At 36.2% G+C, this 15,106-nt stretch overlaps 1 protein-coding gene across 3 annotated transcripts in view; it reads right to left on the bottom strand.

Annotated features, from left to right (window-relative positions):
• LOC109098565 (rho guanine nucleotide exchange factor 10-like protein) overlaps positions 1–15,106 on the bottom strand; it is a 111,388-nt gene that overhangs the window by 8,374 nt on the left and 87,908 nt on the right. For all 3 annotated transcript variants that reach the window (XM_042734018.1, XM_042734019.1, XM_042734020.1), the window contains 2 exons: positions 13,822–13,964; positions 3,367–3,538 (listed from right to left, as the gene is read on the bottom strand). In XM_042734018.1, the coding sequence (XP_042589952.1) occupies positions 3,367–3,538; positions 13,822–13,964 (315 nt within the window). The remainder of the gene's footprint in view (positions 1–3,366; positions 3,539–13,821; positions 13,965–15,106) is intronic.

Below are 15,106 nucleotides of genomic sequence, written 5' to 3'. Positions count from 1 at the left end.
GTCATGAAAAAACATGAGCGAATGCACTGCATTAGGCAGAATTCCTTCTTAGAAATGTCAGCTGTCCAGTTCTGCAGAGCATTCACCTATTATACTGTACATTCGTTTTCTTTGCAATAGGGATCTGCTTAATAATAGATTGTCAAATAAATCTGCAATTCTACAGTAATGCATATGAATTCATAAATGCAGAAAATATAAAATGCTGAGGTTTGGGGAAAAAATGCATATTGCAAATTAGATGTCCTTGTAGTTGACGTATAATGTGTACTTGAACTCTTTCTGCATTATAACTATCAAGATTTTAGGCTAAAAAGTATTGACTATTAATATATAAAGTTCAATTTGTTAACATAAGGCAGTTCAAGAACAAATATATAAACATAAACAAAAATAATATATATATATATATATATATATATATATATAGACATATATATATATATATATATATATATATATAATTATTATTATTATAACAGTTAACTGACTACATAACGTTAAAATGTTGAACCTTATGTCATATCATATGCATATATAGAGGAAAGTGTGTGTCTTAGGTCATGTAACTGGAAAAACAGGTCTTTTCAAAGCACTTTCACTCATCAAATGATTCACATATTTTTCAGAGTTAATTAGAGGTAATAAAAGCTGCATGTTTAATATAAGAAATGCGGTTTAAAACAATTTTAGATGGTCACACCGCAGGTCATTCGAACAGATTATTACGATACAAAATTATTCAATCTTAATTAAACACAGTATAATGTTACAAGTATACTCCACCCCAAAATTAAACACTTTTTGTAAGCGAAGAAAACAAAAATAACGCCACAAGGATGCGCTGTTTCTACATGTATTTAGCTTTGATTTGAAATAAAACAGCGCATCCTTGTGGCATGGATGACACAGAAGAGCATACACAGCATACGTTGATATGGAGAGACACAGAGGAGACCGTTGACAAAGGAATTATTGAATAAAGTCGTTATTTTTATTTTCTTCGCTAACAAAAAGTGTTCCCGTCGCTTCATATGACCCAGATTGCACATCTGATGGCAGATGGAGTATTCTGAAGATGGCTTTCATACCTTTTATGGACCTTGACACTGTTATTTACTATGGGACAGTCTATGGTACAGAAATAATAAATATCTTAAATTTTGTTCCGAAGACGAACAGAGCTTTTACGGGTTCGGAACAACATAGGGGTAAGTGATTAATGACAAAATTTTCATTTTGGGGTGGAGTATCCCTTTAAGGGCAGAAGTTTAGATGTATAATATAATATAATATAATATAATTAATATAATTAATATAATATAATATAATATAATATAATATAATATAATATAATATAATAATATAATTAGGGCTGTCAAATGATTAATCACGATTAATCACATCCAAAATAAAAGTTTTGTTTACATAATATATGTATGTGTACAGGGTATATTTATTATGTATATATAAATACACACACATAAATTATATATTTAGAAAATATTTACATGTATATACATTTATATATTTATATTCTTATATTTTATATTATATATAAATATATTTAATATATAAACATAACATATTCTTCTTAAATATATACATGCATGTGTGTGTATTTATATATACATAATAAATATACACAGTATACACACATATATTATGTAAACAAAAAACTTTTATTTTGGATGTGATTAATCGTGATTAATCATTTGACAGCCCTAAATATATATATATATAATATAATATAATATAATATAATATAATATAATATAATATAATATAATATAATATAATATAATATAATATAATAATGTATATATTTAAAATATTATCTTTGATGTAATATGGATCTGACTGTTCCAGCTATTATTAGAGAGGAAGGATTCAGCCTGATGTCTGGCTTGCTTATCATGTCTGAAGGTTCTAGCTGATGAGAAACTGCAGAATAATCGGTTCACTTTAAGACAATAATTAATTCATCACCCATCACTTGGGTGCAAACCTGTGGGATTAGCAGACCATTGATCTGTAATAACTATATCAGTCCTCCTATGTGTGATGTGTGCAGATTAGCATATTCAGGAAAGCCAGTGGGACGTTCTCTGGGCCTAGAGTGAAAAAGGGGAAGAAGGCATCTGCCAAAGCTTATTTTCACTTTTGTGCTCCATTGACTGTAAACCCCTCGACATAACATGAAATCATAGAGTTACGTCACCCAACATGAACTACATATTTAAACACAGCTAGCTGCATAAGTTCGACAACAGCCTGAGGGTTGCAGGACCTTCGCAGACATCTTCGCCACAACACTCGCCTTTACTTCTTCATGTGTTTTTTGAAAGACAGCTGTAACTTCGATCCAGAGGTTTGATGTTCTCGCTGTCCAACAAAAAAAAAAAAAGGTATATATTTTTCTCTTTGTTTTTAATAAGACATGGTTGTAGCAACAGGCCCGTTGACATTAACTAGCTCTGGCCAGTTCCTGCTACACCGCTTTGGGTTTATTTTTCTCCATTCTATTTCACTTGATAGCAATTGTCTGTGACAACTGGAGAATCATAGGGGGTTTTTTTAGCTAAAAGTGGACAATCGCATTCAAGTGAAATCAAACATTATTAGACAGCCTGAAAAGAGTTATTCTGCTCCAGAGGATTCTGCGAGCTACTGGAGCGATGCCGCCCAGATTTTCTCTTTATATAGTCTGATGTGTGGCGCTGAATTGCTCTGAAGTGGTGTGGATGTTTACTTAAACTATTATTTTCAGTTTCCTTGCTTATATAATGAATGTTTACACAAGCTCCCTTTTGCAAAAAGGTAGTGAAAACCATGCCCTTGGCTTACATATATTTCATCTAAAGGAGGGACGAAGCACAAATAATTTGACAAATTTGAGATTTAACAGGATCTGAGGGAGATAAAGATGGCTAAAGGAGAGTGCAGAGGTAAAAAAAAGTGAATACAGCTGAATTAAATACCAGCTGCACTGAGAAAAGGCACAATGGCAAAACGCTGGCACATTACCAACATGCCACGGCTGCTGGAGTCATGACAAGAGTGTTGCCATGGCAACATTTGGAATGGAAAGCTTTGTCTGTGCCTTTGTGACTTTTCCTGCCTGTAACCCCGCAGCTCCATTACTGCTCTGCGGGGTCTTAAGTTAGCTACTTATTCACGGTCGGTCCCTGGAGAGCCAGCCTACAGGAACCATTCCAACAAGAACTTCTCTGTCATTGCCTTTTTATCACAAGAAGTGCAGTTCAAAGAAATGATGGAAACAACGCTGATCAAGCATGTGTGAAGGCATAAAGAATTTTTGTATTCAAAGGGCTCCTTCCATAGGGTCAAAGTAGAGATACTCACTGGGGTTGTAAAACGATGAGGGTGTAGATATGTTGATCTCCTGCAGGTGCTCCAGTGTTTCCGTATGGAACAAGCGTATAGAGGAACCTTCTGAAAAAGCCATCCATACGCCACCCCCAGCTCGTACCATATGGGCCACGCTCACCATTGGGTCCTGATGGACCTCAAATTTCTAAAACAGAATAGAGGACAATGAGATTACATTAGATATCTGACTTCATATCAATACAGGTCTAGTGGGACATTTTCTGATCGTTTGTCATTGAGCTGTTTTTAAGGTATAATGACAAATTCAAAAAGGTGAAGAACTCCACTACACAATTGAGAGGAAAAGTTAAGAAATATAGTTTTCCCACAAAAGAAACTATCATCTCATATCACAATAGGAGTAATTTTATATCACGATAATGATATATATCACAATATATTTATTTTTGCTTTAAATAAGGTCTTTATGATACCAAAATGTAACTAATACTAACCTAAATTTAAATGTAAAAAAAAAAAAAAAAAAAAAAAAAAAAAATACTAGCCTAAATTTATGAATTTATGAAAAAAAAACTCAAGCTCACTGAAGACATGTAAACAGTCAGCGATTAAATAAGAATAATAAACTAATAACAGCAATAAGACAAAAAACTTCAGTAGAACAAATAAATAAGAAATGCTACATACATTGATGCATTGTATAAAGTTATCAAATGAATAAAAACACTGCATATCTGTCACTGTGTAAATTAAATATATATTATTTCTTATGAAAGTTACAAAAGTGATTTAGTCAAAAAGCATTGAGAGATTTTCTCTCTATTGTTGTTTGATAAACATGAATAACAGACAGCAGGCATCTTAGACTGCTGTCACTTTAAGAGCTGAACGGATCCAATATACTGTTACACGTTTTCTTTCTCAGCTGTTTGCTTTCACTTAAGACCTAAATTGTTGTGTTTACAAGGATATTTGCGAAGACAGGCATTGTGACACATACAAGTATGTGTTTTAAACCATTCAAGGGCTGTAAAAATGCAAAATATATCTGTTCAATACTCTTGCGCTCTATGAGCACCAGCACGTGCATATAGCGAAATGAGCTCCCCTTTGGTGATGATCGCGTTTCAACAGCTTAAAATCACGATTTTTAAAAAGCTAATGCTTAAAAACGCATGCAAATGATACGTTTTTGTGACCATGTAGCATAGCAACGTCACATAAGCGCAATAGAGTAAAAAAAAGTACAAAATCTCTACCGGTTGATCGTGTCTAAAGGTTTATCACCCAGCCCTACTACTTACCTTACCCTCTTGTTGTTCCAAACCTGTAGGTGTTTCGTTCTTCATAGGAACACAAATGTTTTTCCCCATACAAACCAAACTACTTTGGATTCCACTATGTACAAGACATTTTTCAAAATATGTTCTTTTGTATCCCTCATACAAAATCATACAGCTTTGAAATGATATGAGGGTGAGTAAATGACAGAATTTTCATTTTTTTGGAATAAACTCGAATGCCTCACTTTACTGGATGATTTAGGCAAAGACATAATTGTGATAATGGAAAACCTGACAAGATGCCAAGTGATCCAGCATTTTAAGATTCTTAAAAACTAAACACGAGTCACTGAAATTGCAATATAAAACAGCCATTATTTTGATCATTCAAAGTGTCTAAAACACATTTTTATGCATTTTATGCAAGTTGTCTTTACAATAATTTTACTAAATTATACTTGTGCACAACTGGCACATTTTCGTTTGAAATCTGGAGACCCATTATGCATTTGAGTTACATTTATTCAGCGGGAATCCAGCAAATACCAATTTCAATAGGATGATGCATGCCATATTGTCTTCAACATAAAATTCACACAAAAACAGTAACAAATTCTGTGCACAGCAAGAAGAATCTATAATGATGCTGTATAACAGAAACATCAAATCTAAGTCGCATTTGAGACGTTTGACCTACATGTTCAACTGAGAAATATAAACATGGCATTAACATTCCCTTCATGATAAAGTCATTTCAGACTGCAGTCGCATAGATTTACTAATGGGTTAAAAGGTGGACTGCAAAACCAGAGACCAATGAGAATCAACAAGCAGAAAGGATTGGAACACAATTTGGTACAGAACTCAATAAGGCATGACAGAAACAAGCAGTTACAGAACTCCATCTCCTTTCTTCTCTTATTTGCTTTCTCTTCTCCATTAGCTCACAAACAGAATACTGAACTATAATCATAAAAGGTCCATCACAAATGCATCTAGCTTTTATTTTCCCCTCTTTTATTCTCAATACAGTACATATGCAAGGACTTCCTCACATGCAAAGTCTAAAACTAGGACAAAAACGATGAGCATTCAGGCTCTCAAGGTGGTATAAGAAAATTAAAACCTTACACACTTGTATAAATAAAACATTTAGTGTGATTGAAAGCTTGCTTTTCATGGACGTTGCTCCATATATGTGCACCCATTTTATATTATTGCTAGGAGACCATACTCACATATGGTTCAGGTTGTTTTCTCCAAACTGGAAGAGCCATGCTGCAAAAATTCTCTTTATTGATGAACCACCAAAGTTATCAGCAATTTAAGGCCCTTTCTATCATCCAGCATTAATTTCCAAACTTTCTGGACTTTAGAGCTTATTTATGGTGTTATGTATACCAGAGACTCAAAACAAAATGTAAGCAGACCTAAAAAGCAACCCTTTAGGTAGAAGAGGGCATTCACATCTTCAGAATTTTTCTTCCTCGGTCTGATCCCTGCAAAACACCACAGGGCTGGTATTTGGATTGCTCCACTCCTGAGAAACCCTGGATTTTAGCCTGTGGCAAAAAAAGTTAAGAAGCAGACATCGTTCTGGTCATCCTCTATCAAAAGACCTCTAGTTGAGCAACAGATACCTAATCCAAAGATTAAGATGGGGGTCCCCTTCTGGTCCAGACCATTTTACTTCTGTCACTAAATTAGGAGCATAAGAGATACAGATCCTTCACCTGAAAATTAACATTCTGTCATTATTTACACACTCTCATGCTGTTTCAAACTGAATGACTTACTTTCTTCTGTGGACCATAATAGAAAATATCTTGAAGAATGTCACTGTATTTTTTGTGTCCAGTAATTTTTGACATCAAATGTTGTTTAAGTTTAAACATTTTTCAATCGGTCCAAAATATTACATCGACTTTATTTTCCACACACACAAAAAAAGAAAGTAATATCAATTTGGAATAATCCCTTTCAACATAGTGTACTAGGCTAGCTATAAGATTAAAAACCCCAGTTTGTTACAAAGAAGGTTGATGAGAAATGTTGCCTTGTCTCTGAGTCTATTCAGAATGTTAAAACCTGAAACTACGATAACATGATCCCAGCTGTTTCTTATTCTTCCTTTGATCATCATGTCAAAGAATTGAATACAATATTGCACTGGCCGAATTAACAACTACAGTCAAAACTCCATTACACAGTGAAAATATTATCATCCTCAAAACAAACTGAAGGGGAGTTGAATTGAAATGAGGTAAAATATAAATACACATAGACTATGACATGTAAAGGCAATACAGATATGTTCAATAATGCAGTAAGAGCTGCCCAATGCGCTTAGTTCTCTAAATTGGTCTCTGTGAGCCTGAAGGGCTCTATTCTCAACTGTGATGATTTTGCAGCTTTTTATAGATAAGCAATCAATAAAGATCTTCGAATTCGAAAAGGCACTTATGACTGAAGCAGCTTCCAAACTTGTTTGACCAGAGGGCCTACTAACACATTTAAACAAGTCCTTTGGGCAGCCATGGCCTAATGGTTAGAGAGTCAGACTTGTATCCCAAAGGTCGTGGGTTCAAGTCTTAGTACCGGAAGGAATTGTAGGAGAGGGAAGTGAATTAACAGCACTCACTCCCACCTTCAATACCCTAGACTGAGCAAGGCACTGAACCCAACTCCTTTAGCACCACAGCAAAACTGGCTGCCCACTGCTTCACTGTGTGCACTTGGATGGGTTAAATGCAGAGCACAAATTCTGAGTATGGGTTACCATACTTGGCCACGTCATGTCATGACACTTTCTATTTCACTTTATTAACGTTACCCTACTCACTGATATAACCTGTTCTTAAGCACTGCTCAGGCCAGTCTAACTGAAATCTTCATTTTAAACCTTAATGCTAACTCATCTAAATCTTTAAATCCTTAGTTCTGTCATGACAACTCTCCGAGTGATTGGCATGGTAATATACATGACAATGTTAATGTATTTGGTCTTGGTGGAATAGATCTGCTACGCTGCTGCTGTGGTAGAGCAAGTAGCAAGACTTGCTTCTACCAATACATCCACATCATGCTGCTGTGAGCATGTAAGAAATACTGCTGCAGCGCATAACATATGAAATAACCCCCATATAGCATACATGAATCACCCCGTAGCAGATCTATACAGGTGGAGCTGGGGAAGGTGGAGGGTTTCTGAAGTGCTCTGCAACTGCAACAGCAAGCACTAGCCAAGTATCTGAATGTTGAGCAGCAAGCTCATTGGCTAATAATACAAAAAGAACCAATCAGCTGTGCCATGTGATGATGTCATTATGTCAGACTGAGTTCGACCTATCGGAGTGAGCCATCTAGAGTTTCATGCCAGAAATTTGGATTTAAAATTGATGATCAGTGGAAAAAAAGTTAAGCCTAAGACTCTGAATATGCAAACACTAAAAGTGAACTTTAGATGAAAATACTACTTTATGACAACAATTAATTAATTTATATATATCCCCAAAAAAAAAAAAAACATAGTTTCAAATCCAACTCTTGTGCTGAATATCAAAATATATCTCTAATAAATATTTTTGACCAACTATGTAACTGTTATTACTGTAGAAATATTGTTTCTCTACAAGTCAAATAGAAGTAGGGCTGTTCGATTTGGGGAAAATATCTAATTGTGATTTTTTTTGACAGATATTGCGATTTGATTTTCAATTTTAATTAAGCAAAGTCAAGCTTCAGCTTAATATTGTCAATAGTGTGCAGCACAGTATGGGTATTGTTACCCTGCTGAAAAAAAAACAAACAAACAAAAAAACAATAGAAACCATCACAGAAATTCTTATGGTTTCCATTAAAACAATTACAAAATTCATTTTTGTAGTGTGTTTTGGGCATTATTCCAATATGAATTACTGTTGTTCTGTTTCCCATCTGCCAGATTACATTCCACCAATAGAATCCATCAAATACCAGTAGACACCATTATAGTTTACATTAAAGCCAATATAATTCCCATTATAACTCTTAAATTCAGTAAAAATTCTATTGTGTTTTGGGGAGGGTTCTATTGTTTTTATTTCAGCAGGGAATATTATAATAGTATAACTACTTTTACAGAATTTACTTAATTACTTAATTTCACTGGAGAGATTAGTTTATTTTGTGTAAATGAACTGTATTTCTTTAGTCATTTGTTAAAGTATTACATTGGTAACATAGGCTTATTTATTCATTTTTAAGTATTTGGGATTTTAAGAACAAGTGGAAAATGTGCTAAATGTTTCATTAATCCAAGTGAAATTAGCAGTGCAGTTAGACTGAATTTACACGTTTTGAATGCGGAGCCAGGCTCGAGTTGACACAGGTTGTGCGCATGCGTCAAGCCTCATCCATATTGCCAGATGCACTTGTGGAGACTTGCAGCACGCACCGCATATACACCATCAAGAATAACCAAGCATTACGAGACAGGCTGCGTGTGTGCGTCAAGTTTAAAAGGCTCCTCCGTGAGACACGGCAGAGGAGAGAGTATGAGAAGCATTCAGAGACACAGCTGTGTGTGCGGTCTTCTGAACTGGGAATAGCGAACATGCATTATAAACATCTTTCAAATTAGAATCTGTTGGGGAGATAAAATCTGCAAGATAATGTTCATGTACTTATAAAAACATCTAAGAATGTATCTTGTATTCTTCAATACTGAAAGCAGAACCGACAAGGGAGCTCTTGATATGCGTTGTGACACAGCTCTTGCAAATTAACATTACCCTTTTTGTTTGGTGTCTGTCATTTTGATGCCAAAGTAATCTCATATAAAATAAGTTTTTCTTTAGTATTAATTTTCCTAACTATCGATCTGACCCTGTAGAAACCATAATCACACACACTCTCTCTCCCGCTTTCTGATTGTTTTTTTGTTTTTTTTTAAACGGTGGGCGTTTACGCAGTTGGCTAGAGCAGCTGATTGGGGAGAACAGAGGTGCACTCACTCTATTGGTTAGTAAGGCTGCCACTCAAGGCTGGCAGTCATGCATATGCTTTGGAACAGAGTAATATCATGTCCAATTCACAGGCTTTGCGATTAGCAAACCGCAATGTCTCAAATCGCAATAGCATTCATTTTTCAATTAATCACACTAAATGGAAGTCTGTTTCAGTCAGAGTAAAAAATTAATTGTGAGATAGCTTAAAATAAGAAATAACGTTAGGTTACTTTATGAGAAAGTCACAATTATGAGATTATGAGTAAAAATTACAAGAAATATTTCCACATGTGAGAACTATAAACTACACTATACTAAGTCCAATTATGATATAATGGCACATTCTGAGATATAGAAGTCATGTTTTAAGACCCAAGTGATAATTGTGAGATATGACATATAAATTAAAAAGTCTGAGATATAGAGGAAACAGGCTTCCATAGTGTCAGTGGCAGACTACAGATAGGGTAGAGTGCTATTCTGTCTAATCTTCCAGGAAAAGTCCTTGCTAGACTAAAATTTCAAAATGCTGTAATCCTTCATAAGGCTTATTCTAAATAGTCTCCTAACACCGTGATGCTTGTTTTATGGGAATCCATCATTCATCGTCTAAGGTTCTCAAGCAGAAGAGCATTCCAGAAGATTTAATGCTGTTGCAACCATTACACGATATGCAAAAAGCATACTTTTGCTTGGTGTTAATTTGCACGACACTGTTAGTTGTTCTCGTTTCTACTAATGTACAAGAGGTTATATGAATCTATGAAGTCATACTGGAGAACATCATCAGGTTTTACACACAAAGAAATACAGAATCTTCCCTTTGAATATGCTTTTAATCTGCATTTCTGCATTTTCTGTGTTTTATTTTATTTTTTATAAAAAGATATTCATTGTACAAACACAAATGCAAAATCCAATGCAAATGAACACCTTCCTTTATTTATCTTTTCCTGCAATGCACAGCATTTTTGTGCTTTCAAAATCACCATCCGACCAGTGGGTTCAAGGGCCACACATCATGAAGGTTTCAATGACTCAGGATCCAGTTTCTTTGATTTCAAAGTGATTCACAGTGGAGCCTTGCTTCACTGTCTCACAAAACAATACACCCCCTCCCAAACACCTTTTTAAAAGTCCACAGGGAAAATGGAGCCATTTTATGCCTGATCCTCTAATGAGGCATGAGGGAGCTGCGCTCCTTATCGAGGGTTTGCACGCAGCCCCCTGAGGTCTGTGGTGCTACCGAGGAGCCCTGAGAACCCTTACAAACAGCTAGTTCTCCAGTCTGGGGCTGAGGCAGATTAGTTGGAGGGGGTGAGGTGGGTGCAAGAGACTGTTCTTCTCCTCTGCACACTAGCGGACAGGGATTAGCACCTGTTTGCGTGCCCTTGCCAAAGGGAGCTTCTTTTGTTTGAGAGCATGGGAGACGACTGAAACAGCCTTTGATGTGTTTTCGCTTTTAATTGACTTGTCGGCAGTGCTTGCCTTTGCGCTTGTTCTCTCACTGTTTTCATTTTATTTAGCTTGGACTATTTCTTCAGAGACAAGACACCAGAAGAATACTTCTATCAACTGGTTATTTCCATCTGTAATACTGTTGTGAATGTGTATGTTACATTGTTACAAAAGATTTCTATTTCAAATAAATGCTGTTCTTTTGAACTTTCTATTCATCAAAGAATTCTGGAAAATGCATTATGGTTTCCACAAAAACAAAGCAGCACAACTGTTTTTGATAATAACATAACACTAATAACAGTAAGATCTTTTTTTCTTTTTTTTGAAAAAAATATCAAAATCAGCGTATTAGAATAATTTCTGAAGGACCATGTGAAACTGAAGACTGGACTAATGGCTGCTTCAGCATCTCAGAAAAAAATAACTTTTTAAAAATATAAAATGTTGATTTTATTGCTATTTTATTATTTTTAAACACATTTAATTGTATTTTACCTTTATATATATATATATATATATATATATATATAAGGTGGGCTCACATTCAGAAATTGAAAGGTTCCAATTTACAGCTGTCTTAGGTGGACAGAACTAAATACAGGAGTAAATGAGTCCAAAATGTTAACTCATACAGCATACTATAACTGTGCTAAACACAGCCAATGCTTTACAGCTATAAAATAAAACAACCACAGAAAAATGTTGACCATCTCATACATATGTGCCTGGCATATGCACAAATTTGATTTGGATAAAACCATCTAGTGCATAAATGACCACGTGAAGCACATACATCCTAAGTAATTTTTTTATCACAGCTGCTTGCTGAAATAATGAGCTTTTAGTTTGCAATATCATGTTTGCCATGTGAATAAAGCATTTATCCACATATAGTACAGTATCACAGTTACAGTAAGTAATGTACGTAGTCACATGAGATTAATTTGAGATACAAATACTGATGCACTGTATTATCACCACATTCTCTGTATATATAATAATATGATTCTTATGACTTATTTGTAAGTACATTTTGAAAATCTGTATACATTTAAAGTTATGATGACTCTACATGTGTGTATAAATTGGGCCTTAGGTGTATGATCTGAGTCCCTGAGTCTCACACAGAGACTCCACCGATTCACCCTAAGACACTGCATCAGTATATCACAGCAGGTGAGCATTGTTCTACCAGCGGACAAAACACAGCACGCCTCCACCTACCATCTAACCCCTCATTAGTCCACTGTAATACTAGGTAACAACCAATCATTTAACTGAGTGTGGGACTTTACTCTTCAGCTTCTACTATTCTCAAAGGATTTCTACAGCTCTGTTTCCACCTGGTATTAAGATGCATTTTCAGTGATCACAAGTGATCAGCTGAGATACATTACCATTTACACTTGGTCTTAACATGAATTTCAAATGCATCTCCTGTGACCACTTGTGTTCAGACCCTCCCCTCTTATTTTGTAAAACTACACATCACTTTCTAAGGGAGCATAGAGTGTGACCCACTGAATGACTGAAACAATTACGTTGCTTATGAGGGAGCGGGAAAATGCAAAGTGCATTTTCATTGTATTTTGTGTGTTTTGTCACAACATAGTGAAGTCTGAATCAATTGTTTTCGTGCGCTTTCTCATAACACATCCCATAATACCCAGGTTAAGTCAAGATGTTTGACTGATGCATTTTAAGTCCATTACATGGCAAGCCAGTGACTGGCCAACCTTGGGCCACCTTTGAGCGCCTGTCAGCTTTTTGCTGTATGTCCTGCACTGTACTGCACTGTCAGGTTGGCATTTCACGGCCTTTACTATCAGGTGTAAAGAGGGCCTACATATTAATGAGCCAAAACAGAAAATCAAGTTGGTTGCTGTCCCAAAAAATTGTGCAAAATCTAACTCTCACCACTGTTTGTTTTCTCAGCAGTACCATGGTTGAAATGCTTTTGGCATTCTACATCAATAGCGATCCAGCGGCCTCAATCGTTTCGGGTCAGGGGAACAAGGTGGCACGCAGCATAGTGTGGAATTCTTCCCTAAAAACTGGTGACAAGAGACAAATTCGCACAGGCTCTGTTGCTTATCCCACTGACACACATCATTGTATGCCACTTTGCCACGAGTCCCGAGGAGGCAGATTTACAGCTGTAGAGGAGATGCTTCCTCCTCCAGCTGCTGGGCCAGCATGGCTCCACAGGGAAAGTGATACAATGTAATCAGTCGAACAAAACAGAGCACTGGCCTGAACCGTGAAGGATCAACCGAAAAGCAGCAGGGGCCCACTCACCTACCACTAGCTCAAATCTCCTCTCTGATGGGCGCATCCAGAGAAATCTCAAAGGATAAAAGAGATGTTTGATTCCAGAGATAAAACCCAAGAAGGCAGAACTGAAGGAAGGCTCAGGGTTATGGAGGCCCATGGGGTAGATCCCCGGGGTACGGCTCCTCCATATTTGAGACAGCCAGAGAAGATTATGAGTATGTCAGAACTATTTACTCATCCTGTGTGGTTTAAAAGTAAGAGGGGGAAAAAAGAGACCCCAGAGGAGACACCCTGGCCATATGGATTGTGGCTCCTTGGTAGGATTATTGATCTTCACATGCAAGCTAATTTGTCAGACAGTGTTGGACAAGTGCCTGTGAAACATAGTCTGTGCTCTTCCATTTGCTAAAGTTTGGTGTGAAAGTATATCAGCATGTGTAGCTTTGAAATTATGAGCCTACCTGAGTGGACAAACTGGAGCCGTCAACTACAGTTACTGTGTTAGCACAGCTAGCCCAGACCGAGTCATCCAAGGCAAGTAGTGTCCTGATGGGATCTGAACCAACGGTTACTTTCCTACAGGAGTCCTGGTTCCACAGCTCCCCTACAAGACAAAAAGACACAGTAAGTTCACAGTAAGAAGACATTTACGTCTACCAAGATTCTTGGACTTCAACTATGGGCATGCTAAAAGCCCTAAAATTCAAGATAAGACAGCAAAAAAATTTAATCTATTTTGTCTTTTGTGATTAAAATGAAATGTGAAAAAAATTAATTAGTCAACTACAGCATGTGTACTTTGAGAACTAAGCATTATAACAATTAGAACTAATAATTTATTCCCAGTTTGAATAACCGTTTTGTTTTTCAGGCTACTAAAATAACCAATGGAAAGTCTTGTTCTTCTTATTTGTAAAAAGCAATCAACTAATCCACAAACGGTTCTTAGAATATTTTCCCTGTGTGGTTAGAGTCAGATTTATTTGTGTATTCTATTAGGAAAGGAAAGGAAAGGAAAGGAAAGGAAAGGAAAGGAAAGGAAAGGAAAGGAAAGGAAAGGAAAGGAAAGGAAAGGAAAGGAAAGGAAAGGAAAGGAAAGGAAAGGAAAGGAAAGGACAGGTGGCCAAGTATGATGTCCTTTACTTGGAATTGGTGCTCTGCATTTAGCCCATCCAAGTGCACACACACACACCGTGAACACACACCCAGAGCAGTGGGCAGCCAATGCTGTGGCCCCCGGAAGCAGTTGGGGGTTCAGTGCCTTGCTCAAGGGTGGTATTAAGGGTGGAGAGAGCACTGGATATTCACTCCCCCGACCAACAATTCCTGCTGGACCTGAGACTCGAACCCACAACCTTTGCGTTACAAGTCTAACTCTCTAACCATTAAGCCACGACTGCCCACTGATAAATCATAAAAAAAAAATTGTTATAAAATTGCAGCACTTTTTTTTTCAAATACATTTCATAAATCATATGCTGACACTGCTGTGTCCTTCTAAAAAAATATAATGCAAACTGTTTTTTAATTATTATTATTATTAATAATAATTCTCACACAATAAATATAAAAATTGTTATGATCGTAATGAGCTTTAAAAATGTAATACCCAGAAAAAAGCCCAAAATATATCACTTTGCATATTCTGAGTATTATGACAGAGAAAAACGAGGTAAAAGTACATGAGTAGCGAATACAATTAGGCTTGTGAAATACCATGCTTGAAGGCAAATCACTAATCCTATC

The sequence above is a fragment of the Cyprinus carpio genome, chromosome B11 (assembly GCF_018340385.1).
Source record: "Cyprinus carpio isolate SPL01 chromosome B11, ASM1834038v1, whole genome shotgun sequence".
NCBI classification, from domain to species: Eukaryota; Metazoa; Chordata; class Actinopteri; order Cypriniformes; family Cyprinidae; genus Cyprinus; species Cyprinus carpio.
The sequence above is the reverse complement of the archived record's forward strand: the minus strand, read 5'-3'. Positions and strand labels throughout refer to the sequence as shown.